At 39.1% G+C, this 27,703-nt stretch overlaps 1 protein-coding gene across 2 annotated transcripts in view; it reads right to left on the bottom strand.

Moving 5' to 3' along the window:
* LOC125911871 (lymphocyte antigen 75-like) overlaps nt 1-27,232 on the bottom strand; it is a 135,453-nt gene extending 108,221 nt beyond the window's left edge. Inside the window, exons 1-6 of one of the 2 annotated variants that reach the window (XM_049616108.1) lie at nt 27,048-27,232; nt 21,271-21,642; nt 15,337-15,507; nt 11,875-12,039; nt 3,861-3,971; nt 2,364-2,507 (exon numbers count right to left, since the gene is read on the bottom strand). In XM_049616108.1, the coding sequence (XP_049472065.1) occupies nt 2,364-2,507; nt 3,861-3,971; nt 11,875-12,039; nt 15,337-15,507; nt 21,271-21,642; nt 27,048-27,141 (1,057 nt within the window). In that variant the 5' untranslated portion in view covers nt 27,142-27,232. The remainder of the gene's footprint in view (nt 1-2,363; nt 2,508-3,860; nt 3,972-11,874; nt 12,040-15,336; nt 15,508-21,270; nt 21,643-27,047) is intronic. The other variant, XM_049616109.1, reaches the window with a different exon arrangement.
* Between the last annotated feature and the right edge of the window lie 471 nt (nt 27,233-27,703).

Here is a 27,703-nt window from a genome sequence, read left to right as displayed (position 1 = left end):
TTTTTGGGACAGAGAGAGACAGAGCATGAACGGGGGAGGGGCAGAGAGAGAGGGAGACACAGAATCGGAAACAGGCTCCAGGCTCCGAGCCATCAGCCCAGAGCCTGACGCGGGGCTCGAACTCACGGACCGCGAGATCGTGACCTGGCTGAAGTCGGACGCTTAACCGACTGCGCCACCCAGGCGCCCCAATAACATTTTAAATTCTTTCTCACATCATCAGGATTCTGGAAAACTGGGGAACGTGATGTCAAATAGTACAAGAACATGGATTTATGTGGTGCCTCATTCTACATAGCATCATAAGAGTGACTATAGGGATACAGGTAATGATATGACTTTATTGTGATACAAATGTGCTACATGATTGGATTCTGACTCATTGAGGAGGGACTGCCCTTAGTCCTAGTAGACAGAAGAATGGTGTGGGATAAGCCATTTGCTGACAAATCTCTTCTTTGCTATGGGATTTGTTAGGTTCCCCTCCAGTCTCTGACTTTGAGAGGTTATTTAGTCCAATCTCCTTTCGTGTATGGTCAGATTAGCAAGGGGATGTGAATTAATGCTCACTGTTGAACAAAGACATACAGAGATTTAAGAAACAGAGTAAAACATTTATAAACTCCACATGAAAGAGAGGATAGTACTGGAGGGAAAGGGCACAGGGGCCTCTCTGGACCTCTTCTTTCTTTCCCTCTACTAGACCTATATCCTCATAGAATTAGTGATTCTTTGTTTTCACCATGTTAAAACGCACTCAAATGATGGTCAAGGAAGATTGGAGAAAAGATTGAGGTATAAAACCATACAAAATAATTCTACTCCTCTTAATAGAATTAGAAATTAAGTTGAATTACTTGGACTTTGTGGATTCAGAACTGTTTGGAATGTCTGTCGTATAAAAACACAGCATCTTAAAAAATGTGAACAGCTTGTTCTTCACTGAAAGATAAAATTCAGGTCAAGCTAGCTTCTCACACTTGAGAACAAGAGAACACAGGAGAACTGAACTAATTTTCAGTTTCTGAAATAAGACATGGTATTATTATTATTATATTTTACAATTATGATAAAGGAACAGAGGAAAAAAAACACCCATAATTGAACTTAGAACAAATGTTTTCCTATTCTAGTCTTTGTCTCTATGAATACATATTTTTACAAGATTAAAATGATAAGTAGGCATATCATTTTGTTCTGCTATGGTATTTTCCTGCTGGCACAGTTATTTTAATAAATGCATATTATTCAATCATGTGGAAACATCATGATTTACTTAATAATTCTACTCTGCTACAGGGTATTTACTTGATCTATCATCAGTCATTCTGTTTTATTTTCATCTATGCTGTCTTTTCTATTACGCTTTTTGTTGTATGGACTAAATTTGGTTTGAATCAACCTGGAAGATGAATGTTCATTTTCATCTATGATTATAAACATCTCCCAACAATCTTTATTCTATATATTTATTTTCTAGTCTTAAAAAATAGCTTTATGTTCCTATATGGATAAGCAATTTTATTCCCTTCCCCCAACATTCTTTAAGCAAGACATTTTAAAACCTCCTTTTCTTCCCCTCCCAGTTTTGAGTATTACTTTTTCCTATTCAGGAGGACTTAATCAAATACCAGTATATGATGGGTCCTGTGGAAGACAGTAAGGACACTCCTCTTATTCTTTCAAAGGCTTCTGAAATTTCTCTGCACCTCAGAAATTTCAACTGTTCTGCGATTCTCTTATCCTTGAAACCCCTTGACAAAAAACCATACTTGTACACATTTTGTCCTTCTGCACCCCACCTTTTCTACCTGATTTATCAACACAATAACCTAAATAAGCAGCCCAGCAGAGAAAGACAGAGCAGGGGTGGGCATCATGGGGTAGGAACTGGAAACCTGAGGAGAGTTCCCACATCCATCATTTTTAGTTCTCGCAGAGGCAGGTAAAATATAAGACCTGAGTGTGCATCAGCATCACCAGGAAGTCTTCTTAAAACACACATTATTGATGTCCACAGAGTTTTCAATTCAGTAGATCTGGGGTGGGTCCTAAGAATTTGATTTCTAACAGGTAGGGTTGATATCGATACTCTTAGTCTAAGGAAGCACACTTTGAGAAACAGTGCTCTAAAGAAAAAAGAGCCACCTGTGAATAGAAATATATTTCTCACTGAGGATATCTCTGCCATCTTAAGGGGATATATCAAACCAAAGCTTTATGCATATATAGTTGATGACATCTAACCACTGGATCAAAATAAAGTAGTTTTGGCATTGGCAGTATAGGGTGAAGGAAAGGTGGAAATAGATATCTGAAATGGATTTACTTGCACCTACTTGCACAGAAAATGAGAAAGATACCTGTTAACTCCGCTGTGTTATTTAATGGTTTCTTGCAGACATAGGGCAGTTGAACTTCACAGGAAAAACTCTGCCATAGACCAGACCTGGCATCCATTCTTGCACAGCTTGATCCACCTATTATCATAGGTGCACTAGGCATATCTTAAATGATTAGAAAGAGGAGGTTAGGGCCAGAGTGGTGGTTAGAAAAGATAATTTGTATTCCTAATTTTCTGCTTTTATGGGAGCTCATAAAATAGTTAAAACCTTCTACTAAAGCCTCCATGGACACTCATGTGCTTAAATCTGTCTCTCTTCTAAAATACAGGATACAGGGTGAAACACTCTAATACACTATAGTTAATTCAAAAACCAAAACCAAATCTCTATCCCTAATCAACATCCGTGTCTTACTCTATGGTCAGTAGCTATTAATCTGCTACTCTATACAATAGATATACTGATTTGTGATTCAGTAATGCCCTTAAGACCTTGAATTAAAGGTTAAATTATCTTTAAAGATTTTATTTACTGAGGTGATAGAGAATTTACTCACTGATCATGAAATTTCATTAAACTAAAGTGACCTATTGGTATTGCACTTAACTCATTTTTCTTATGTGTGTATAGAATACATTTATACTGAAGCTAAGTGTTAACTTTTAGATTCTACACTTGTCAGAAGCTGAAATTTAATTTTTTTTTTTTTTAATTTTAGAGAGAGAGAGAGAGAGATGGAGAGATTAAGCAAGGCCCACGCTTAGTGTGGAGCCTGACATGGGGCTCGATTCCACAACCCTGGGATCATGACCTGAGTTGAAATCAAGAGTCAGTTGAGTGTCCTGTGTCCCAACCTTGTGTCAAGCTCTGTGCTGGGCATGGAGACTGCTTAAGATTCTCTCTCTCCTTCGCCCCTCCTCTGCTCATGCTCGCTCGTACTTTTTCTCTCTCAAAAAAGTTAATTAGAATAAAAAGGTATCTAACTTCTTTTGGGAAGAAAAATATTTTGGCTAACTAGGGTTTTGTTTGTTTTATTCATTATAAAATTTTCTTTAAGGTATTTACATATGCAATATAATATAACCATTAGGTTGTCAGTACTTGAGCACTACTATAGGAGATCCCAAGAGTTCTAAAATGAGAGAATATTTCTGTATTGGAGTTGAGCTGCAGATGAAACACCATTGGTCCGTCATAGACATGTCAAGTCTCCTAAAGGATACAGAACAACTGCCAGGCCATGTGATGAAGCTCATTCTGCTGTTACCTAAAATTGTAGGGTTGCCATAACGGTTACAGACAAATTCTCACTTCTCCATGGTATGGTTCAACTTGGCTATCATGGTATTACAATAAAGAAGGAATGAGGGGAAAAAATTGTTCTTAGAATTAACCATAATAACAGCTGCCAAGATTTGAAATTTTTATAAGCTCTCAGTGAGTGGGATGCTTTTGTTTATTTACTTTTTTGAAGATTTTGCTCTGTGCATAATAGATGGAAGAAGGAGCAGTTACCTGGGTCCCAGTTGAGAAAGTTTAATGGCTTGTGGTCTGACCATTCCCAGCCTCTAGCAGAGTATAGTTGATTTAAGCCAGTCCAGAAAATTCTTGGAATGCCCTCTTTTTCTGTAAGAATCACATAATTTTAACAAGTGACAAAATTACCTAAATTATTACCTAAGTCAGACTTAAGCTTCTACTAATAGCAAAATTATCTGAAGGCCTTGATTGTGAGGCAGGAATCCTGCAGGAGGCTGTTTATCCAACAAAGGCAGGTGATGCGTTAAGTCAATTCTGCTTTCCCATTAGCTTGTCCCTGTCTACTAAGGTAAGGACAGAATCTTCTCAGAACAGATGTCCCACTATTTTTAGCCCTCTTGTACTAATACAGAAGAAAACAATTTCCACTATATATCTCAGTTTTGAAGAACTGATTGCATTCCTGACTGACAGTGTAAATTCATTAAGCACATATTGTTTAACTGGTACTAAGAATATAAAAACCAAAAATACAAAGTCCCTGCCTCTCTGAGGATTTCAATTTAGTAGACAAGAAGAGATATGGATCCCTCAAAAGGTAAAGTGTTACCCATACTGTTTCAGAAATATGTAGAGGAACTGTTTGGTAGGCAATGGAATATGTAGTTCTAGAGTCCAAAGGAGACATTTAGGATGAAGACACAGAACAGGACACACACACACACACACACACACACACCCCACACGACAGTGGAGATATATCATTCAAATTCATTATTTGACAACCAGAAGCCATCAGCAAAAAAGGGAAAGAGAAGCAGAGATAATTTAAGTAGTGATGCCAGTTGTAAATATGCCACTCAATATGCATATGCCCATAAACATATGGTAAACTGAATGAAAAGATTATAAGGCTTTTTATGCCAGTATCAAGAAAGTCAACAAAATTATTCAACAACCTGGAAAGACTTCATCAACATCATGAAAAAAGAATTTGAAGATATTAAGGGCCTGATAGAAGAGACAGAAGAACTGATGTAATGGCCCAAGAAAACAAGGATGATGCTGACCAATAGGAAGAGTTAATAGGTTGGAATCTCTATAAATTTGTTGATATATTCCCAGCAGTAAAACACTTGATAACAATTTCTTAATTCCTCTCAGAGAATTATGTATGATGCATTATTATATTATATAAATGATCTCTCTGTATATATATATATACATTTGAAATATAATTATATTTATAATTATAATATTCATAAAATATTAATTTTAATGTAAAATTTATAAATTATAAAATGTAATTTCAAATTATATTTAAATTAATTTATTTAATTTAAATTATAAATATTTATAAATTTATAAAATAATTAAATGTATATTAATATATTTTATATGATTTATATGTATATTATATACAAAGAAATGGTTCTTAAAATATGGATATGTTTTTTTTCTTTTTTTTTTTTTTTTTTTGTAAGAGAGAGAATGTGAGCAGGGGAAGAGCAGAGGAAGAAGGAGAGAGAGAATCTCAGCAGGCTCCATGCCTAGTGTGGAGCCAGATGCAGGGCTTGATTTCACGATGGTGAGGTCATGCGCTGAAATCAAGAGTTGGACGCTTAACTGACTGAGCCACCCAGGTGCCCTAATATGGATTTTTATATGCAAATCAAACAGATATACCTGATATGTATCATTTTGTTCCATTACATATATCAGATACATCTGTATGATTTGCATATAGAAAAGCATATCCATATTTTAAGGGGTTTTAGGGAATTTTGACTGTACACAATTTTTGTCTTACTGCACTTGAGAATGTGAATACCTAAAACATGTGACTTCACTAGAACTGACACTCAGGAAATGGAAAATATCCTCTGTGTAGAGCAGAAATAGCAACAGCAAAGATGAAAGGGGCCAAGAGCAGTAACCAGACACCAGCATTAAAGGGATGGGCAGGAGTCTGGAAAGAGGGTGGTAGGGACAAAGGCCCAATTACCACTCCACTGAGAACGAGATGTGAAGTTAGCAGTGAATTACAAAGATACCCTGTGTCTTCCAGGAGCTTATTTGTGACAGAGGCAGGTCTTTGGGATCTAGAAGAGAGATATACCTATATCTGTATCTGCATCTATATCTGTATCCTGTATCTATGTCTATAACTGTATCTATATCTGTATCTAAATCTGCATCTGTGTCTATGTCTGTATCTATATCTTTATTTGTATCTGTATCCTGTATCTATATCTGTAACTGTATCTATATCTGTATCTACATCTGAATCTGTATTACATCTATATCTGTATCTACATCTGTATCTGTATCTATATCTGTATCTGTAACTGTATCTATATCTGTATCTACATCTGTATCTACATCTATATCTGTATCTACATCTGTATCCATATCTATATTCATATTTGTATCTATATCTGTATCTACACCTATCTAACTATATTTTTTAATGGTAGAAATTTTAATAAGTTTATGGCCTGTTGGGAGAAGAGTCAGTAGAAGTGAGAATCAATGAAAATATAAGAGGGAGAAGAAACACCTGATGTGGATACAAACAGCTTTGGGCAAGGAGTTAACCTTGAACAAACTGGAGGGATGACAGATATATATAAGTTTGTAAGTACTAGGATGGGAAACTAAGGGTTTGCTTCACTTTTCTCAAGGAAGTAGATGGTAAGGATACTCTCTAAGGGAGGAAAAGGTGGGTATTTGGGTAGATGGCTTGAAGAGCATACTGAAGGGAACTTTGGATTCATCCTTTTCTTTCACCTTGTTAGCATAAGTGCTGGCAAACAAACTGAGGATTTAATCCAATGTAAATTTCTCATTAGGGTAATTAGTTTTCTAGCCTTCCTAAAGAAGTCCTGGAACATATTTATGGCACTCCAACTCAACCATTACAGGATATTCCAAATTCCCTTTATTAATTTTTAATGGGGATACTATGGAGGACCAATCCTTCCCATCCTTCCCAAGTTCAATGTCCTTCTTTCCATGAAGACTTTTCAGATATCCCCAGGAGGATATTTGAATAATCCTATTGCTTACCCGCACATGGGAAGTACATATTTATGAAGAAACTAAATGAACTTTGGAAGCTGGTAAGTTCCTATAATTTGCTTAATTACACTGTCCTATTTGTGAGCTGTATTGGTGACTTATTCTTCAATAGAATTATAGGATTTTAAAATGGACTGTGTTGACAAACAGGAATGTTCTTTATGTGTTTTATGCCAGGTGAATGTGAATGGGAAATAGATTCTAAAAATCTGGGTTGGTCAAATATGAAAGGCAGGTATTTCTTTTATGGCTTGGACAATCTGAAGCTAGATTTTTTTTCTCCATACTGTCCAAGCAAGAAGCTGACCAATTTGAGACTTTGCTCACCACATCTTTGCCATCAAGAAACAGACGATTGATAGCATAAATCCCCATACCTAATCAAATCAAACAAGCGAGTTCACTGAAGTCGATATTTGTCACTGTCCTTAAAACCTGTTCAGACTTGACCTTCTATTTCTATTCCTCTCCCCACAAGGGAGACTACAGGCCTGATAATGGTAATTGCATGTGGAAGGAGCCAGAAAAGAACCTCTTCTAATGTATAAGGAAGGTCAAACCAGCAAGGGGCCCTCACTTAGAAGTAGCCTAGCCTTGGGGCACCTGTTGAGGCCACTCTAAGTGAACAACCTCTCAGGGTGGAGACAAATGAGGAAGAATGGACTGTTGGGTCTTCTTTTGTAACTCTGGGATGAATCTGTGGTTAGAGGTTCCCTGGGAAGGCTAGAGCCATGGGAGATCTGATTCCCAAACAAAATCCAGAATCCCCCATCCCCAAAGCCCGTGTATTAGTAGAACAAAATCAAAACAAAACTAAGTGCAGGGCAAGCAGAAAGGAAAAAGAAAGCTCTTTTAGGTTGCATGGGACTTATTTTCAAGGGGCTGCTTCTGCTTTTTTTCTGGCAGTAGATTCCCTAGTCTACCATTAGCTACCAAACTAGAAATCATTTGGGAATAACATTCTCCATTATGCTCTGCATATGTACAATTCTTTTCCCCAATTAGATCAAGCACTTGGATCACAAAATCTCTGAGTCACTTTTGTTGGCCTCCCTCTCCTAGCCTAATATTTACACGTGATAGTTTTCAGTGAAGAGAGAAACTTTAAGAAACTTTCAAGATTTTGATACTGTGAGTTTCAGATGTTAAAGTACAGCTTGAGTCTTGGGAAACTATCAGTTATAATTAGGCTATAATAATTATATTATGCTTAAACAGCATTCACAGTGAAAGAGAAGTCTGGAATATTAGAAAGGGTGTATCTCTAAAATTATTGCTATATATAAAATGTGGGAAGAGTCTGGCCTAGGAAACAGCAGGGTCATTTAATATGTTATCTCACTTTTATGAGTTATAATATAAAAATGATAGATAAAGAAATCATGCAACATTCACTCCTCCAAATGCATCATTAGATTGTTAGGGTTTTGATAGTCATACTTGGACACTTTTCTCCTTCACCGAGAACATCAGTTTCCAAATGTCAATATTCCAGGAGGCTTAAATTTATTGGTACTTTTCACTTTCAACAATATTTGTTGTAAGGTTCAGTGAGGTCTGAAAAGGAATTCCATTGACAACCACTAACCCATCAGGCTTATTTGATAGATTTCCATTCTAGAGCTCTGATTATTCAAGTATCAAACAAAATGGGAAAAGGGTGAAGCTAAGGAAGTAAGAAAGGAGGGCTTTTAAAAGGAAAGCTTTTAGCTAAAGAGCATGACAAAAGACTAGTAGACTTTTAATGATGAAAAGAAATGAAGAGAAAAAAATATATATAAGAGGATTAAGTAGTATAGTAAAAAAGTAAGGGCTCTGGAGTCATATATGTTGATAATTGAATCCCAGTTCTGATACTTCTGAGGTGTGTGATGTTGGGTATGTTATTTCTAAGCATCAATTGCCTTATCTGTAAATGGGGGTAAAAATACCTTATGAGGTTGCAATGATAATTAAATTATTTAATTTGTCTGGAGACATGCGGGTTTTGCTCATAGTTTGGATTTACCAAATATTAACACTTATTATAAAGCAGTGTGATGGGATTTATCTGAATTAGTCAATAGGTATTTGTTTCATATATAGGAATAATGCTTAGAGTTTTGCACAAAAGGGAAAAAACAACCCATGAGACCCACCTATACCTGCAAAGAACTTAACTAGTCTTAAAAAAGGTAAATGCAGGGGCGCCTGGGTGGCTCAGTCGGTTGAGCGGCCGACTTCGGCTCAGGTCATGATTTCGCGGTCCGTGAGTTCAAGCCCCGCGTTGGGCTCTATGCTGACAGCTTGGAGCCTGGAGCCTGTTTCGGATTCTGTGTCTCCCTCTCTCTGACCCTCCCCCCGTTCATGCTCTGTCTCTCTCTGTCTCAAAAATAAATAAACGTTAAAAAGAAATTTAAAAAAACAAAAACAAATTCTCTTTATAAAAAAAAAAAAAGGTAAATGCAGACACATGCCAGATACAACTTGTTTTCAAGTCACATTGACTGTGTTCCAATTTTGGCTCTGTTAATTACTTGTGGGTGACCTTGAACAAGTTACATTTCCTTTCTGATCCTCACATTCCTCATCTGCAAAGTAGGCTTATTAATAAAAATACCTACACCTCATAGTATTGTTATATAGTATTAAATAAGATAATGTATGAAAAGCATTTAGTACTCAGTCTGAAGCATCATTGCTGTCATATGTTATGATTATTTTTTCATTCAAATAATCAGAGACTTAATAACTTTGGCTTCATGATTTTTAAAAATAATACAAAAAGTTTCTGTTTATAAACTTTCTAGTAAAAGAAGTGCAATGCTCTGATGGAAAAAGTTAGAGAAGTTTACTGAGTACATAAAAGATGTCCCAAATAAATAGAAAGGCATACCATATTCATGGATGAGTTGACTTAATAAATAATGTAGTGACAAAGGTGCCTCTTAAATATATAATTAATGCAATTCCAAAGTCCCAATAAAGTTTTTCATTGAGATTAATAAGCTGATCCTTAAATTCATAGAAAAGAATAAGTGGTTAAAAAATAGCCAAGGCAATTCAAGAAAAAAAAAAAATGAGAGGACTTGCTCATCCATATTTACCATGCAGCTGGCATAATTAAAACAGTGTGGAACAGACACATAGACAGACAAGTAGACCAAAGGAATAGAATGGAGAACCTAGAAATAACCCACATGTAATAGGGGAGTTTATATTTATTAGAGGTAGAATAATAAATTTTAGGGAAAAATGTAAAAGAAATAGTGCTTGATCAACTAACATCCATGTGGAGAAAGACAAATTAGATTCCCACCTCTAGAAATTTTATTTCAAATGGATTATGGATGTAAACATGAAAAGCAAAATTAAAAACTTTTAGAAGAAAAATGAGAGGTTATGTTTATCATACTAGGGCTAAGAAAGAATTTGCTAAATAATATAAATAAGCACAAAACATTATGGAAGAGACTGACTGACCAAATTAAAAGTACCATATTTTTAAATAATAAGAAGCAACAAAAGTGAAAAGACCAAAGACTAGGAAAAGATATTTGTAATCCTACAGCAAAAGATAAGTGTATATGAAGAATTACTATAGATCAATAAGAAAAATCAATAGATCAATAAGAAAAAGGAGGCAAACAACTCAAAAAGAAGGCAAAGGATATAAGCTGAATATTGGCAGATTATAAGCTGAAAACCTGAATGCCTAATAAACACAAGGCAAAAAACCACATGAATTATCAGGAAAATATAAAAGACAAATGAAATAACCATTTCACATTAATCACAATGGCCAACTAAGTCTGACAACATCAAGTGCTTGCAGAGGTGTAAATGAATACAGCCACTTTGGAAAGTAATTTGGAATTTTGATTAGAGGTGAAGAGATGTGCACCCCATGACTAAGCAATCCCTACTCAAGTAAAAATCTCATACATGTCTACCCCATGAGACACATATGAGGATGTTCCTTACGGTGGTATTTGTAATAGGAAAAGCTGAAAACAACCTGTTTCTCAATAGGGGGATGGATAAATTGTGGTTTATTCATACAAGGTAACAGCAGCAGTTGACAACGTATAAACTTACATATGGGTAAATAAGTATTTGTATCATTTAAAAACCTAGATATGTTTTTATATCTGTTTTAATCTATGTTTTTATATCTGTGTATTATAGATCTATATAATGAAAACATATGCCGTATTTATACATATATATGTTATAAAAGCACTCAAAGAATGGTTATTTTGAGACGTGGTCATGGGTTTTCAACTCTATTAACATTTTATTTCTTTAAAGGGAGGGAAGCAAGGAAAGAGGGACGGAATCAATCCATGTAATGCAATATGACAAATGTTAGTGTACAACGAGTGTGTAAAGTCAGGGCAGTGGTTATACAGGTCTCTTTTAGGTTATATTCTATTTTTGTATGTACAAGTTTTCACAATTAAAAATTTTTAAATTACCACCATCACCCCACAGACAAAATAAAACAAAATCCTATCCACTCTATGTGTCCATTCATTAAACCATTTGCAGATTTCATAATTCTCTCCTTGCCTTGGAGTACGGCACTCCTCTACCCAACCACAAGAACGTTTCACTGAGGCCATCTAGTGTGACTCAGCCATGTTCGTTACCTTCCTTGAGTTCTCCACTTTTCAATGTTCAAACTGTTTAATGTTCACCTTTTACAAAATCTTTTCTCTTAGGCTTAGGGTAGCAGTTTAATCTTGCTACCTCACTCCATTTTCTGAGCAATAACTTCTTTTCGGTCTCCAACATGAAATGCAGTTTCAATGGATAGAATGTGATTCTACTAATACCTTTTTGCTTGAGGGCTTCAGTGTTGATGTTTAGATCCCAAGAAAAGACAGAAAGATATATACACAAATCAACATACCCGGGTATGAAAATAGAGGTAGATAGATGGCATCTTTACAATCCCGGCAATTTGGTCTACCACATGCAAACCTACCTTTAAGATAAGTTAATTCATCAGCATTGCTGATGCTCAGTAAGTTAGCTCCTTGATTCTGACATGAAACATAAGCTTCCTTCCAAGAAAGAGATGCCTGAGTATTAAATTGGTAGCAACTTCCAATCTGCTCATTCTTTTCCCAATTATCTTCACAGCCATTTTCTGTTGATACAAAGATATGTTAGCCATCATGAAGTAAGGGCATAATGTTTTATATTACTAAGAATGTTTACCAATACTGCAATTCAATTTCCACCTTCTTAGGATACACTAAAATTGAACTTTATTGTTCAAATGACCATGTTTTGATTCTTTGGTTACACAAAGAAATTTTGAAGTCATAGGAACCAAATAACCTTGGCTGATGAAAGCTTCCACTCTCCTATCCTCTACTCTCCCATTATCCCCTACCAATTATAATGCTATATTTTAGCCCCTGCCTGCCCTCTGCCTAAATGTAGGAGTCTTCAACTGTGTTCACATTGTTAAACTCCTGAGCTGATGAAAAACAAGTTCACTTGCAGATAGCGGCAGACGGCAGAGGGGTTTGCCACAGTTTGCAGCAAAACTCCTGTGTGTATGTGTGTGTGCAGACATGTTGCTTAAATGCCCATAATGTAGAACCCAAGTGACTACCTTATTTGAAAAACTCAGTCTGAATTTTTCCTTAATATATTAACAGAGGATTTAATATATGACATATAATTAATAGTATACAATCAATATTACGTATGTATATGTACACATGTGTGCATATGTATACAGACGTATATATTCGTTGTATAATGTGCATATTATTTTCTTCAACAAATACTTAGGCACACCTGGGTGGCTCAGTCAGTGAAGCATCCAATTCTTGATTTCGGCTTAGATCATGATCTCATGATTTGTGAGATTAAGCCCCGAGTTCGGCTCTGTGCTGACAGCATGGAGCCTGCATGGGATTTCCTCTCCTCTCTCTGCCCCTCCCCCTGTTTTCTCTCTCTCTGTCTCTCTCTCTCTCAAAATGTTAAAAAAAAACCCAAATATCTAAAAGCAGTTACAATTCCAGACAAAGACCCTTCAAATTATTTCTTATATGAGATATATAGATCTTGATACAGCTGGTTCAAAAACATAATTAGAGACTCCCATATACTATCTAGAAGAGGAAACCTAATATAGGCTATATCGCATGTGTCCCAGGCTCCACTCTGGGGGTTTTGCAAAGAGCCTCCCATCATCAGTCACATATCACATGTTAGACTCATGGCCTTTCAAGCTGGAAGGGCCCTCCTAGGTCATCTTGTCTAATGCTCTCATTTCACAGATGGGAACAAAGATCTAGAGGTGCTTGTGGCAGAGCTGTGATCAGAGCACCGGTCTCCAAATCTACTCTTGTTGATCTTTTGAACAGCATACGCTGCTTCTTCAGTCACTTTTGAATGGCCTAAATAGCAATATAGGTGGTTGTGACATTTGGTGAAAACAAAATAGGTAGATTTGCAAGTACATCGCCTCAGGTTTCCTTATTACCACCGGAGCCCTATGCCTGAAATCCGGAAGCTTCCGGGGGATGGCAGTATGTCTGCTATAAAATATAATCTACATGGTTTAGGAATCCTCAGCTTTGAGAAACTCACAGTCTTACTTCGTCCCTAAAAAGAACTCTGAAAGGTATATGAATGCATTAATACCTCCCATTTTCACCCCACCACCCAAAAGAAGCTAAAGACACTGATACTCATAACAGTCAAGGAAGCAAGGTGGAGTGGAATAAATATGTGGGGAATGAGTGTCAGGAATCCTGGAATCTCCACCAGACTCCGTATGAATGTGGTCTGATCCTGACAGACCATGTCATCAATCTGGGTCTGCCGCCCCTCACCTGAGAATTGAGGGATTGCACTGGATAACCTCTACACTCCCTTTCACATCTAAAATTTCTGATCCAGACTATAATGAGGTTTAAATGAAATCAGTGCCTAGTTGACCAAACTCTGCCTCATATCAGTTATAGTTGAAGCAAACATCAGCGTTTATCTTTTAGTAGGTTCTGGGTGTTGAAAAGCCTATGCCTCTACCTGGAACAGTAATTCTCAAAGTGTGGTCCTCAGACCAGTATCCTCTGGGAACTCATTGAACTGTGAATTCTTGGGCCCCACTCCAAAGCTACCAAATTATAATTTCTGAAGGTGGGCTCCAGAAATCTTTGTTCTAACAAACTTTCCAAGTGATTCTGCTGCAGAACCATTTTCTCAGTATAACCTCTTCTAGTTGCTTAGAACTTTTCATTTTGAAGCTCAGCTTCCTTAAAGAGGAATCAGCATTACTAATACCAGTAGACTGGCTACTGAATGAGGCATGATATAGTATAGTTATTTGAGTCAAGGAATTCAGAACTGGGTTTCCTAGATTTGAATCCTAGTTCCGAAATGTATTTGTTATGTGACCTTAGGCAAGTGCTGTAATTCCCCTGTGCCTCACTTTGGTCATCTGTGAAATGGGTATAAATAGTGGTGCCTACCTTATAAGGTTGTGTGAAGATTGAATGAGTTGATATAGTTTGAGTGCTTAGAATGGTATCTGACACTTGGTAAGGCCCTAAAAGCATTAACTATTATTACCTAGGTCTGGCGATTTTTCCTTTCTCTTTGTTATACATTCTTCCAAACTACTGACCACTTAAAAATATTTCTGGAGCACTTATCACATGTCAGGTATTGTGATCACCTGTAACTCTCACCTGACTGGTGATAAAATATGTCTCAGTTATATGCCAGATAATGAATCAACTGCTACTTTGGTCTCTCTCTCTTTCTAAAGAACAGTGAACTCTTTAGCATGTCCTGAATAGTTTGCTTCTAGTAAGAAGCAATTAGAAAAAATGCTCTGCTCAACACACACAAATAGCAGAAGGAACAGTGTTACCAATTTTGAGAGGGCCAGGGATATGGGTCTCTTTTGTCCCCTACTCTCTACTTCAGGCCATAAATATACTTAAGTGTCTATCATCCTAAGAGTGTTTCTTTAACCTATCTACCCCACAAACCACCATCTTTGCTCTTTTTCTATTTCATAAACCTTAAGAGGCTTTCTCTCTTATTCACACCTGTCCACTATAACTTAGCTTCTATGACCAGTGGTCTTTTGAAACTGCTCTAATGAAGGTCAGCAGCAATTTCCTAACTGCTCATGCCTTTTCCACTTCCTATTCCTGAGGTATCTATGCTACAGACACTCCCTCCTTCTTTGTCTTCCATGATACCATTCTGTCTTGGTTCTATTCTTGGCCTACTCCTAAAAGCAAGCTCATAGCTACACATTACTTCCCTCTTCCCTCAAATATATATTTATTCTCTAGGATAATATTTGTTGCAGTCATTTGTGAGTCCTCTTGGACTCTTTTTTGTCCCTGTTGCTTCACAGAAATGGTATCCATTGTCTCTCTATATATAAAGCCTGTTAGCCCATACATACCTGGTATTAAGCAGATGCCCCACTTTTGATCATACTCATAATTTAAGGTGGTTGCACACCATGGCCCACCATGATTTTCATCACGAACGCACTCATGATGCCAGGTCCCATTAACTAAGAATGGAAATTCACAAGGTCTTCCATAGGAGTTCCCATCTCTGGTATATATCTCTGTGGTGTGGGGAGGAAGGAAAGGAAAGTTAAAAACTGGACAATCACCTTCATTTAACTAATTCCTAAATTTTCTGTGAAAGAAAGATTGTTGTTTGCGCTTAAGAGAATACACTATCAGGGTGCCTGGGTAGCTCAGTGAATTAAGCATTCGACTCTTGATATTGGCTCAGGTCGTGATCTCGCAGTTGTGAGACTGAGCTCAAGCCTGGCATTGGGCTCTGTGCTGAACACGGAGGTTGCTTGGGATTCTCTCTCTCCCTCTCTCTGCCTCTCCCCTGTTTGTGTTCTCTCTCTCTCTTTCTCTCTGTCAAAATAAATAAACTTAAAAAAATAAATAATAAAAAAAGAGAATACAGTATCTAAGTAGGTTGCACAGTGTGGAAATTCAGAGCATGGAAGCTGACTGGTCAGATCTGTACTTGAATACTGGCTCCCCCACTGAGTGACTGTGTGGCTGTAGCAAGCTCTCTAATTTCTATTAGCCTCAGTTTCTGTATCTGCAAACTAGGAATAATAGTATCTAGCTAATAGGTTTATTCAAGAGGATTCAATGAGATAATCCATGTAAAGCATCATTTATTATGGTGTGATAAAGAGCTAAATGATCCTGGCTTGATCCTGCAGGGATCAACTGATTACCATGGGTGGAAGACTAATTCACCAGAAGGAGATCTCTGCCTGAGACTAAATTTACATTTTAAATTATTTTATTTAGTAAGAGTGGGGCCAGAAAAATACCTTGGAGTCACTGAGGGTGGGTGTGGACTTTGGAACCAGGTGTAGTTAGGCAGATGGACGCATAGCCCATTGCTCACAGACTGGTGGTAGAACTGAGGTTGTGGGTTTTGAGGAAGTGGGAGAAAGAACAGCTAGATCTCTGAGATGGTTCTTGGAGAAGAATGGGGCACGGTAATTCATGTTATAAAAGAAGAACCAGCTTCGTCTGGGAAGTCATGGGACTGGCTGGTGGCCAGAGAGGTATTAGTACCAGGTTTTCATTTTGTTTTATTTAAATTCAAGCTAGTTGTCATACAGCGGAGTCTTGGCTTCAGGATTAGAACCCAGTGATTCATCCCTTACATATGACACCCAGTGCTCATCCTAAAAAGTGCCCTCCTTAATGCCCCTCACCCATTTAGCACATCCCCCTACCCATCTCCCCTACAGCAACCCTCAGTTTGTTTTCTGTATTTAAGAGTCTCTTATGCTTTGCCTCCTTCTCTGTTTTTATCTTATTTTTCCTTCCCTTCCCCTATGTTCATCTGTTGAGTTCCATTTTAATAATTTGCCCTGGTGCATGGATAAAAACTGAAAAATTATTCCAACCACAAATATGCCTGGAAATACTAAAGAAAGTGCTCAATATTTATGCAGACAACAGTTCTCTTGGAAAGGGGCTTTTATAGAACAGCTAGCTATGTAATTATTTTGGTCACCTTTTTCCATACCCTTAATTTGTTTAAAACCAAGGTCATTATCAGATCAAATAGTGGCTATTAGGTAAAGCATAATAGTCAGATCTTATCACCCTTTACCAGGCTATTAGGGTCCATCAAAATGTCTCACAGATTTGCTTAAAAGTGTACTTAAGATAGTATTTGATTCCACGTCCTTTATCATTCTCAAATATTCAGTTAACTTAAGTATGAGACTTGATTTAACAGTTTAGAATATATTAAGCAGTAGTACAGCAAAAAGTAAGAATAATCCAGACGCTTTTATTTACAAACAATCTTTTAAGGGACACTGGTTTTATTTTCCTCTGACATATAAATGATTTTGGACAGGATATTTCTGTTAAAGAGTAATTTGGCCTTACATTTTATAATAAATCTGCTTATTACCTGTGTTCTATTTCTAATGATACCAAAGCTCCCAATAGTTCATGACAATTTCTCTTCCAACATTATAGTACTTAAAAGGAGTCCCTGAACACAGCAACTATTACTTGTAGAACCCTCAGTTTCTTCCTTTTTAAAAAGTCTTGTGTTTCTGTAATACAGAGTGCTTTCACATACATTTCTTTTACTTGCTCTTTACCATAAACCTATGAGATCTATAGGGCATGTATTACACTTTTTTGTGAAATCTCCATTTTTTGCAATGTAGTTAAATAAAACATTCACTAAACTGTAAGTGACAAGGATGGGAACTGGCTCCCTCATTAGAGTCCTTGACATGTTAAGCACAACTTGTGACTTTAATGGCTGCCTTCTCAGGTTTCAAGTTCTGTTTCATAGCTTAAAGCTGGGTTTCAATTAAAAAACTCTCCTATTCACAATATCGTTTGAAGAATGATAAGGATATAGCAACCACCACATCAGTAGCAGCTAACTTATGCTAAATGTTCACAAAGAGGTTTATTCTCACACATTTTTCACTGCTGCTGGACCTCTTAAATCCTATGGGTTTCCCTAGAGACAGCCTTTTCCTGAGAAGAATCTTCTCTGAATGTGTGAATTTATGATGATCGCACTCTCAAAACAACAGCTTATTCTGAAATAGGTACAAATTGGTGAGTTGAATCACTTACATGGAAAACTAGCATTAATTTCTTCTGCAACATGAGGCAAAATAGCTTCAATGGTTAAAAAGGTTGGCAGGCTCGCAAGAGTTGTTCAAAATTCAGACAGTTCTCCACTAAATTCAATTTCCTCTGGATTCACCAAATATTCAAAATTTGAAGGCTGCTAGTGAGCTCAAGATATCTTAATGATATACACGTTTATCTGGAGGCTGGTCAAAGGCAATTCATTCATAAAGTTTATACAACTAAAGTTTTCTCTGAGATGAACATGACTCTCACACGGGATGGGGGTTGGAGGAAGGCAACCCAGGAAACAATGACAAATAATTTTTCTCATATTATAAGTAAAAACATTTATATTGCAAATACAAGGGAGAAATAAAAAAGCTATATTTGGGGAATTCAATTATGGTGTTGAGCACTGCTTTGCTGTAACAAGTTTGGGTAACCTTGGACTTCACTCTATTGGGACTCTTAAGTCTTATCTTTCTTATCTCTAGACAGCTAGCTAGACAAAAGGCAGGGCAGAGACCAATATGCAGAGTCTGACAGAGTAGTGCCAGAGAAAGCCCTTAACTTAAGACAGTAGTCTCTAATCTAAGAGCAGGAAGGGACTACATACATTTAAAAGAGTAAAACTGCCAGGACTTAATATGTGATTAAATTTAGTAAGAGAGGAAAGCAGGACAATTCCAGGGTGACTTGTAGATTCCTGACACACACGATTTGGATGGTACCAATCATCTGGAAAGGAATAGAAAAGAGGAAGTAGGTTTGACCCTGGCTTCTGTCCAGATTAAAACTTGAGGTGTGTGCTGATGAGTCAGAACTATGAGAGCCTTTCCTCAGAAATCTCTAAAGTTCTTATTTGAAAATCCAGTGTTCCAAATATTGTATTTGGTAAGGTCAAGAAACACTTTGTGCCTGTGGGCACTGCTTAGTTCTTTCTGGGTTGGTACCCCAAGTGGGTTCTTAAACTTTTTTTGTGCTCCTGATAACTTTGGCAGCTATATGAAATGCACAGGTGCCCTTCTCAGAAGAATATTACAAATGCATAAAATAAACCCCATAGGATTACAAAGAAAATCAGTTAGACTGAAATTAAGGTCTTGGGGTACTTAAGGAATTTACGATTACAACTACATCCCTCAAAAGAATCAGGAGCAGGAGACAGAAAGAGCCCTGCCGAGAAAATAATACTGTCTGATCTTTGAACAAATTTGATGAAACAAGTCAAATCCAGTTCAAAAGGCATTTTGTGTCATTCCATGTTTTCTCTTAGTTGCCAAATTGGAGAAACACTTTCAAAGTACAAAATTTAAACTTGCCATTAAGTGGTACCCAAATAGCAATTGCTTTTTTTTTTTTTTTTAACGTTTATTTACTTTTGAGACAGAGAGAGACAGAGCATGAATGGGGGGAGGGTCAGAGAGAGAGGGAGGCACAGAATCGGAAGCAGGCTCCAGGCTCCGAGCTGTCAGCACAGAGCCCGACGCGGGGCTCGAACTCATGAACCACGAGATCATGACCTAAGCCGAAGTCGGACACTTAACCGACTGAGCCACCCAGGCACCCCTAGCAATTGCTTTTTAATGTTAGGAGGAAGCTGGCTAGCAAAAACAGACTTGTTCAATGACTCAAGGATCGAGGATTAAAAAAAAGGAAAACCCCATATCTAATTCTCTAATATTTTCCCGTTAAGAGCAGAACCTGACATCTCAGAAGCAGATGCATCTTCAGTAGGAAATAGAAATAGGTTACCACAGGAGAAAAATGTGTGTGTGTTATGGGAAGGACAGAAAGCCAAATTTAGCTTAAGTGAGCTTTAAGAGAAAAGAAAAACCCTGTGAACCTATATAAATTTACAAAGAAGAGCAAAGGTGAGATAAGGGTTAAGCCTTAGATAAGATAATTAAATATATATTTATATATAAACATTTGATGTAATTCAGAACAAGATGATGAAAAAGATTTGCTTGGGTGATACCAAATTACATTTAGAGGTTTAAAAAAAATAAATCTACTCCTTCTGACTTGGAAAGTTGCTATAATCCAGTTTCTAGATGCAGAACAAAGTTCATGATCAGCTCTGTCATAGGCAATATTCATATACAGTTGACCTTCCAATAACATGGGTTTGAACTGCACAGGTCCGCTTATATGTGGATTTTTTTCTGATAAATACGGTACAGTAATGTAAATGTATTTCTATTCCTTATGATTTTCTTTTCTTTTTTTTAGTTTATTTACTTATTTTGAGAGAGAGAAAAAGAGAGAGCATGAGTGGGGAAGGGGCTGAGAGTGAAGGAGAGAGAGAATCCGAAGCAGACTCTGACTTGGGGCTGTATGTCACCAACTGTGAGATGATGACCTGAGCCAAAATCAAGAGTCAGATGCTTAACTGACTGAGCCACCGAAGCACCCCTCTTTATTATTTTCTTAATAGCATTTTCTTTCCTCTAGCTTACTTTATTGTAAGAATACATTATGTAATACATATACAAAATACGTGTTAACTGTTTATGTTGTTGGTAGGCTTCCAGTCAACAATAGGTTATTAGTAGTTAAGTTTGGGTGAGTCAAATTTTCAGTTGCATGGGGGTCAGTGCTCTTAACCCCCACATTGTTCAAGGGTGAACTGTATTTATTTATGAAAGCAATTGAGAAAAAGTCCACTCTTAAAATGCTGAATCATAAACACAAACATCAAAGTGTGACCGCCATGCCAAAAATAGAAATAAACTCACTCACACGAGGTCTTGAAGTTTTTCCATTACATAAAAATCTGCCAAGGAGACATACATTTTTTTTTCTTTCTTTTCTTTTCTTTTTCTTTCTTCTTTTTTAACTTATAAAAAGTTTGATTTTACTAGGACATTTGAATTTTACCCTTTATGAAGAATTTCCTGTTACTCTACCATTTCTTTCCCTCTGGAGTTCAGAATGTAATCATAGGAAATACATATGCTCAAGCGTCAGAGAGATTTCAGATCCTAGGTTTACTACAGAGTGACTGTGTGACCTCTGACGAGGTACCTAACCTCTTCTGTAAAATAGGAAAGACAGCACCAACCTCACATGGGTAGCTCAATGTTACTGCACTGTGCCTGAAACTGAATGCTAGCTCACTGCCCTTACCAACGCATGACTTTATTTGTGATCAGTTGTGCAGGTTCAATGTCACATTTACCAAACCCAACAGCAAATGAGTAAAGTCCCTCCCCAATACTCACCATGGTAAGGCTGGTCACAGAGGTTTTCCTCTGTGCCTCCTTTCTTCCAGACGTCAGATGAATTTGTACTTGCTATAGCATGTCCATTCTTCAGAGCCAATCTGTACTGGGCAGCTCCGTACAAAGAGTAGTGCTCACATTTCCACCACAACATGGCACTGGAGTCACAGCTGAACATTCTCAAGGAGTCTCTGGGTTTAGTAATATCTAGCCCAAGGCACTTCTGGGATTGCAAATGAAAGAGGCGATGCTGGGACACCCACTTCCATAACATGTCCTTACTTCCATCACAGTCCGTTGCTATTATCCAGTCATTCAGTGGCTTGATGCACTTGCCCATGTTTTCATTGACAACGGTGAATGGATCATTGCCTGAGTCAAGACAGACAGTTAAAGAAGACATTTCAGGATTCTGAACTGTGTGGTTAGTGTGCCTTGGCCCCTGCTTGCTGAGGGGAGTCTGAGCACTCCGGGATTACTCCCACCCTCCAACATCTATAAACTGCAATGCACTTACACAAGGTCAGAGGACAGTGGTAGTCAGAGAGGCAGTATAGTGTGGATTAAGAGCATGAGCCAGTCTGCCTAGGTTCATAGTCTGCCTCTGCTACTTACTACCCATGTGATCAGGGCAAGTTATCTAACCACTATGCCTCAGTTTCCTCCTTTGTAAAATAGTACTTCCATATGGTAGATATTAGGTTAAAATGAGCTTATACAGGTAAAGCACTTAGAATGGTATGTATATTTTTATTGTTGTTCCGTGAAATATCTGCCCCCCTTATTTAATGAGATGAAGAAACTCCTTCGTTTTCATCTTCCTTAGAGAGGTGGTCTACAGTCAATGAAAAGTATCCTGAACCTATTCAGGACCACAGTTCTGTCTTGCTTATATTAGCTACTATGGCAGGGTAAATTATTACATGGCATGAACGTGTCTCAGAGGAGATGCAGAGACTTCTGAGGGGGCAGAAGTAGAATAGTGGGGTAAAGGGATGAGAGGAAATGAAGATCTGGATTCTAAGGGTAGGAGGGACTGTGATCAGCTCTACCTTAGCACCCACAGGAACGTGATGAGAAGCCGTGAAGAGGGGTCGGGAAAGTGCTGACTGTGTGGATCACCTACGGAGGCTGAGGCTGAGCCTGAGCTCCAGAAATCACCTGGGATTCAGAATTCAACAGCCAGGAGGTTTGGACAGTGGGAAACTCCAAAGTGATGAGCATAAGCTGAAGGCGAACCAAGGGACCTCCCTGAACGCTTCCCTGCCACTTTTGCATAAGTTGGGGAAGACCTGAGTAATGACAAAAACTGAAGTTCTGCTAACTTGGTGGAATGGGACCTCAGAATAAAATTTAATCTGATTCTATGAAAATAAAGTAATGCATGGTTTCTTGCACACCTGAGCTTGTGGAACAGGATTCACATCTGTTAAAACAACTTACAGTTGAACAATTTGGCCAGTGCTTTTAGAAAGAAAAATTTTTTGAAGTTATAGCACAAAAGTTCATGTTGCTGAGAGGAAAGCTGAAAGACAGTTAAACAATCATTGTCAGTGAACCAAAGGGTTCAGCAGAAGGACCTGTAAATTTTTAGTTCCCAAAAGGCACTTTCATTTTGATGCCAGCTTCACAACCATTGATTTTACTAACGCTACATACCTTTTCTGATAATAATTCACAGGCTTTCAGAGTTAAAAATTCTTATACGAAGAACTTGAGGGGAAATTTCACCATATAAATAATAACTATACCATTAAGTCAAATCTCAGCTTGAACTAGGAACAGAATTTTTTGCTTTAAATAGCAGCAGCAGCAACAAGAATAGGAACAACTACAAAATCCTGTAAAACTTTAAGTTACTTCTGCTTTCAACTCTGTATTTTAAAATATTACGTAAGGCTGCAGCTAGGTGTCTTGGTCATAGCAACTTCCATCCTTCACCCTTCCTTCTTGGACATTCTCTGCCATTCTCTGCTTTATGGACACCTTTTGGGAGGATAGTTAACAAAAAGAGGAAAACATACTGTCTTAGAAGATTATCGCTCACAATTTCTCCAGTACGCTTCTCCGAAATATTCAATATCGACGCAGACCCATGAGGTACTTTTTTCCCAAACTATTCTCTCACTTCTCCAAGATAAATCTCGTATTCCAAAGTATCAGGAGTTACTGGAGAAAAAAAAGAAGTCTGCTTCTACAGGAGAATAGGCTGCCACCTCCCTTGCTGGAACATTTCCCTCCATTGTCCTGTGGTCTCACTGTCTTCTTTCGTGGGCACTCTGCTCTGTGCCCTTTGATCCCAGATAGGTGAGCTGGGCCAGCAGGAGTTTTGCTATCTTTGCAGTGTTTCAAAGTTCTTTCAAGTTGCCTTTGCAGAATCCAATAGATTAGCTATAGCTCTTAGTATAGTGGCACAAGCAGTGGAATACGAGTTAGGGGTGCTAGGTTGAAGACCTACCTCCACTACCAGTTAGCTGGTAGACATGTTGGGGAAGTCACTTAATCTCCCCAGGGTCTTCGTATCTCCAAATGTAAGATGAAAGCAGAGAAGTTTAAGATACCTTAGCCACTTTCAGTACTAATATCCTATGCTTCCACAAGATAAGTTTTCCTAGCCTTTCAGGTTTTACTGGTCTTTGCCAAGTTCATTGTATATTGTTCTTAAACAGATGTCCACAACTTTATTATGTCATGTTAATGCTAGTAGCATTTTAGGTCATCCTAATCCCATTAGCATCAGGTATGTGCACTTAGGTAACAGTGATGCTTTATAAATACTCTTTGGAAGTGAAAAAAAAAATTACCCTTTCCCATTTACTGTATGTTTTACTTCTGGGACACCCATAGACTGAAGAAGTTTGTAGGAACTCTGAAAGACTACAGGAGAGGTATGGAATGGCATGGAAAAGCTATGTAAAAGAGGAGTTGCCAAGCTTCTTACCTAATTGTAACATCTATGATCATAAATACTTGCCTCATTTTAGATCTGTCTTTTAACTATTTACAATCAATGTTTGACATCCATAGTGTTCCCTTAGCACATACATTAATTATTGATATGATTTAAGGAAACTTGCCATTAGCCTTCATACATAATGTATGTGTAAGCATTCATACATAATATATAAGGTAGGGAGAGTCGTCTTTTCATGATGTTTCCCCATATCATTCCTTACCCTTCGCAGAAGCAGTTCAGTCTGCCTCAGTCTTGTGACCCTATCGGGATGGTAGACTGAAGGGTGGGAAGGACTGAGGAAGTGTGAAAATAATTCCTTATTCATAAAATGTGTTAAATAAGGGTAAATAAAATATTTCAGAAATATGTTACACTTTGAAAAGGTAATTACACAGCAACTTATAAAAGATTCTTTATTGACAACCTTATGTTGCATCTTATTCATGTTATCTTATAATATATCCTAAATGGAATTTTAATGTTTACTTCCACATACAATATTTGGGCAAGTCTAAAAGGCAAAGGTTGATGAAAATAAGCCTCATCATCCCTAGTAGCATTTTTATATGCTTCATTTCATAGAAATATTCTAGTGGTATCTGAGAGGAAATGGCTAAGTAGTATTATCATATATTGAAAATGAGTTTTTAGTATTCCACATTCATCAAAGGAAAACTATCTCCTATTGCCTAATCATTATTGTCTTACCTAAACAAAAGAGGTTTGCACATTCCAAAGAGAAGTTGGACATCAACATTTTATAATCACAGACAAATGGAGAGGGAGATAGAGGCAAGAAGGATGAAGATTGCAGTATTTTTAGTTTCAGGGGAACTTCTAGAGCCCACAATGTTAAGCATTTCATGGAGTCACCACCATGTATACAGATCATACATGTGGAGTAGGAAAGAATCAGAAGTTTGGGTTTGTCAGTTCAAAAACAGGTCCTGAAGTGACCTTGGGTCCATGACAATCTACTAGGAGTCAGGAAGTCATGGCATTCAGATTGGGTGTTATGGGCTGGTGAGAACCTCAGGAGTTCTAGAAGGATTGGTTTACTTCAAGCTATTAGCTCTCCCAGGAAGCCAAAAAGTAAACCAAGCAATTGGGATTTCCCCAAGGGCACAGAGCAACTACTAGGTGTTGAAATTAGGTGTTTCAGCACCTGAGCAACACAGGCCTCCTGCACAAACCTAACGGCATACATGTGACAGACTGCATGCCATTACCAGCATCGTGAAGCTGACACGCTGCCAAACAAATTACTCAAATGGCTAGGGTTTCAAAATTCCAGTGCTTCCCTTAATGGGACCACAAGTCTGGTCTGAGGGTGTAGTAAACAGACCAGAGCAGCTACTAAGGGTGAGGAAGAATTCAGGAAATCAAATACCTGTCAGGACCTAGTGCAGGAAGAATGGAGTTAAGCTGATGCTCTTTGCTTTGGGGTGATGAGAAAGGCCAGGGACTGCAGAGATTGCAAAAATTAAGGAAATCTTGAGTTCTGTGGGGGAGACAAAAACAGATAAGACTAAAGCAGAAGTAGGTGGAAACCAAGTCTTCGGTGACAGAAAGGTCAGGGTGTTTTGACTGTGGTTAGTTGTGGCAGTGAAATATTTCTACCTGGATTGTGGGCAGGTGGAAAAGAATTCTCACAGCCAGTAAAGGACTTTTGGCAGTTTCCAACAGGGAGGGTCAAAGGAGAATGGAGAAGTGTGAATCAGATCAGCATTCACTAAAAGGTCCTTGTTGTAGATAGGGTGATGTCACTCACACTCTGGGAAGCTTCTTCACATCACGCTCTGAAAAAAGTCTAAATCTGGCAGTAACTTAGTTTAGCTGTTACAGGAAAATAAGAACCACAAGCAGCCTACGGTTTTCAAAAAAGTTCTTACCCATCTTTTACTTCCTCATACAGGAAAAGTGAACAGAAGTGGTAGGTGGTGACGGCCCACTGACCACTCGCTATGCAGCCCGACTAAGAAAGTCCTCGGGGGCATCTTTTGCCAAGGCAAAAAGAAAGTAAAAGCAAACTCCGATTGCTGCCAGGGGGCATGGTGAGGCTGGCACTACCCAGAGCATCAGCGAAGGGAGTCTATTCCTGGTCCTGCTTCCGCAGTTAGAGGCAGGAAGGTCTCTGGACAAGCCACCTGCGCTTCAACGTGGGACCGTCAGCCTCGCAGGGGTGTTTTGGAGCTGATAAGGCAGGGGAAAAGATCGCCGCTCAAGGCTTTAGGGGAGGGCATCATAAATAAGTTATGATCATGGTCACTTTAGAAGACATGGCTTAACCTAACTTCCTTTTGGATGTGCACGTTGGCGGACGTGCAGCTAAGTTGGGGCATCATTAATCATTCTGGGCGCTATGGATAGAAAGTTCCTCTAGACACTGAGTGGCCAAGGTGACCAGGAGGCGAAGGAGGGGCGAGACCCGCTGGATGGGGTGTGGGGGTTGCTGAAGAGCCCTTTACTCTAAGGAGGCAAGATTTTGGAGGCTTCAGGACGAGGAAGGGGCGGGGGACCGGCACAGAAAAGGTCATGCGCCTTCCCTAAGGTGGACTGTTCTCTCTCAGCACCAGAAAGGCCCTGCCCCCCCCCCCCCCCCCCCCCCCCCCGCGACCCCTCCATCCTCCAGGCGCCCGAGGGCCAGGGAGCTCCTCCTACCCCAGAATTCCCCTTCGGCTCACATGTTCGGCTCCAGACCCCCGAGGAAAGCAGAGGTGACGAGACCCGGGGCGCCGCCCTAACCCCAACCGAGGAAAGTCGGCAGACCTGACAACTTCGAGGGCCCTAGCCGCCGCCGACCTGGCCCGCCCGCGGTTACCTGCGCGGCCAGAGGGCTCCGCCAGTGCGCAGCACCTGAGAAGTAGCAAGAGGAGCTCCGCCGCGCGGCGAAGGGTCGCCCAGCGCGTCCTCATCCTGAGCCGGCCCCAGCAGTCCAACCGGGTCCTCGGGCGCACGCGGGACCCACCCCTCCCGCTGCGCCCAGCGGGCCGGGCTGGCGCTTTTGCCTAGAGCCTCCGGGGAATCCCGGCCCCGCCCCCTCCGCCCTCGGCCAATCAGGCGGGGCGGGGCGGGGCAAGTGAGTGGACTCTTTGGCGGGAAGACGAACTTACGCGCACCTTCTGGAGGACCGACCCGCCAGGAGACGGGAAGTGAGCGCGGAGCTAGACTGCAGAGTGTCGCTCAGACTACCGGGCTTGGGGGTCCTGGCCCCCACTCTTCTTCAGTAAAGTTGAGGAGACGCGGCAGTTGCCGGGACTTGGCAACTTCCTGGTGTGTGGGTTGGGTTCGTTTAGGACTTTGTTCTCTGCCTAGCGCACCTGTCTGGGAGGACCTCTTGACTGTGGGCTAGGCTGGAGAGGCACCCACATCCTCTCATACCCCAAAGGCGGAAGTCTGCATCCGTAGTGTTGCTGCTGCTATCAAGCCAAGGAATTCAGGTGTCCTTAGTTGCGTCTTGTGTTTTCGGATAGTGCA

The sequence above is a fragment of the Panthera uncia genome (assembly GCF_023721935.1).
Source record: "Panthera uncia isolate 11264 chromosome C1 unlocalized genomic scaffold, Puncia_PCG_1.0 HiC_scaffold_3, whole genome shotgun sequence".
Lineage (NCBI taxonomy): Eukaryota > Metazoa > Chordata > Mammalia > Carnivora > Felidae > Panthera > Panthera uncia.
The sequence above is the reverse complement of the archived record's forward strand: the minus strand, read 5'-3'. Positions and strand labels throughout refer to the sequence as shown.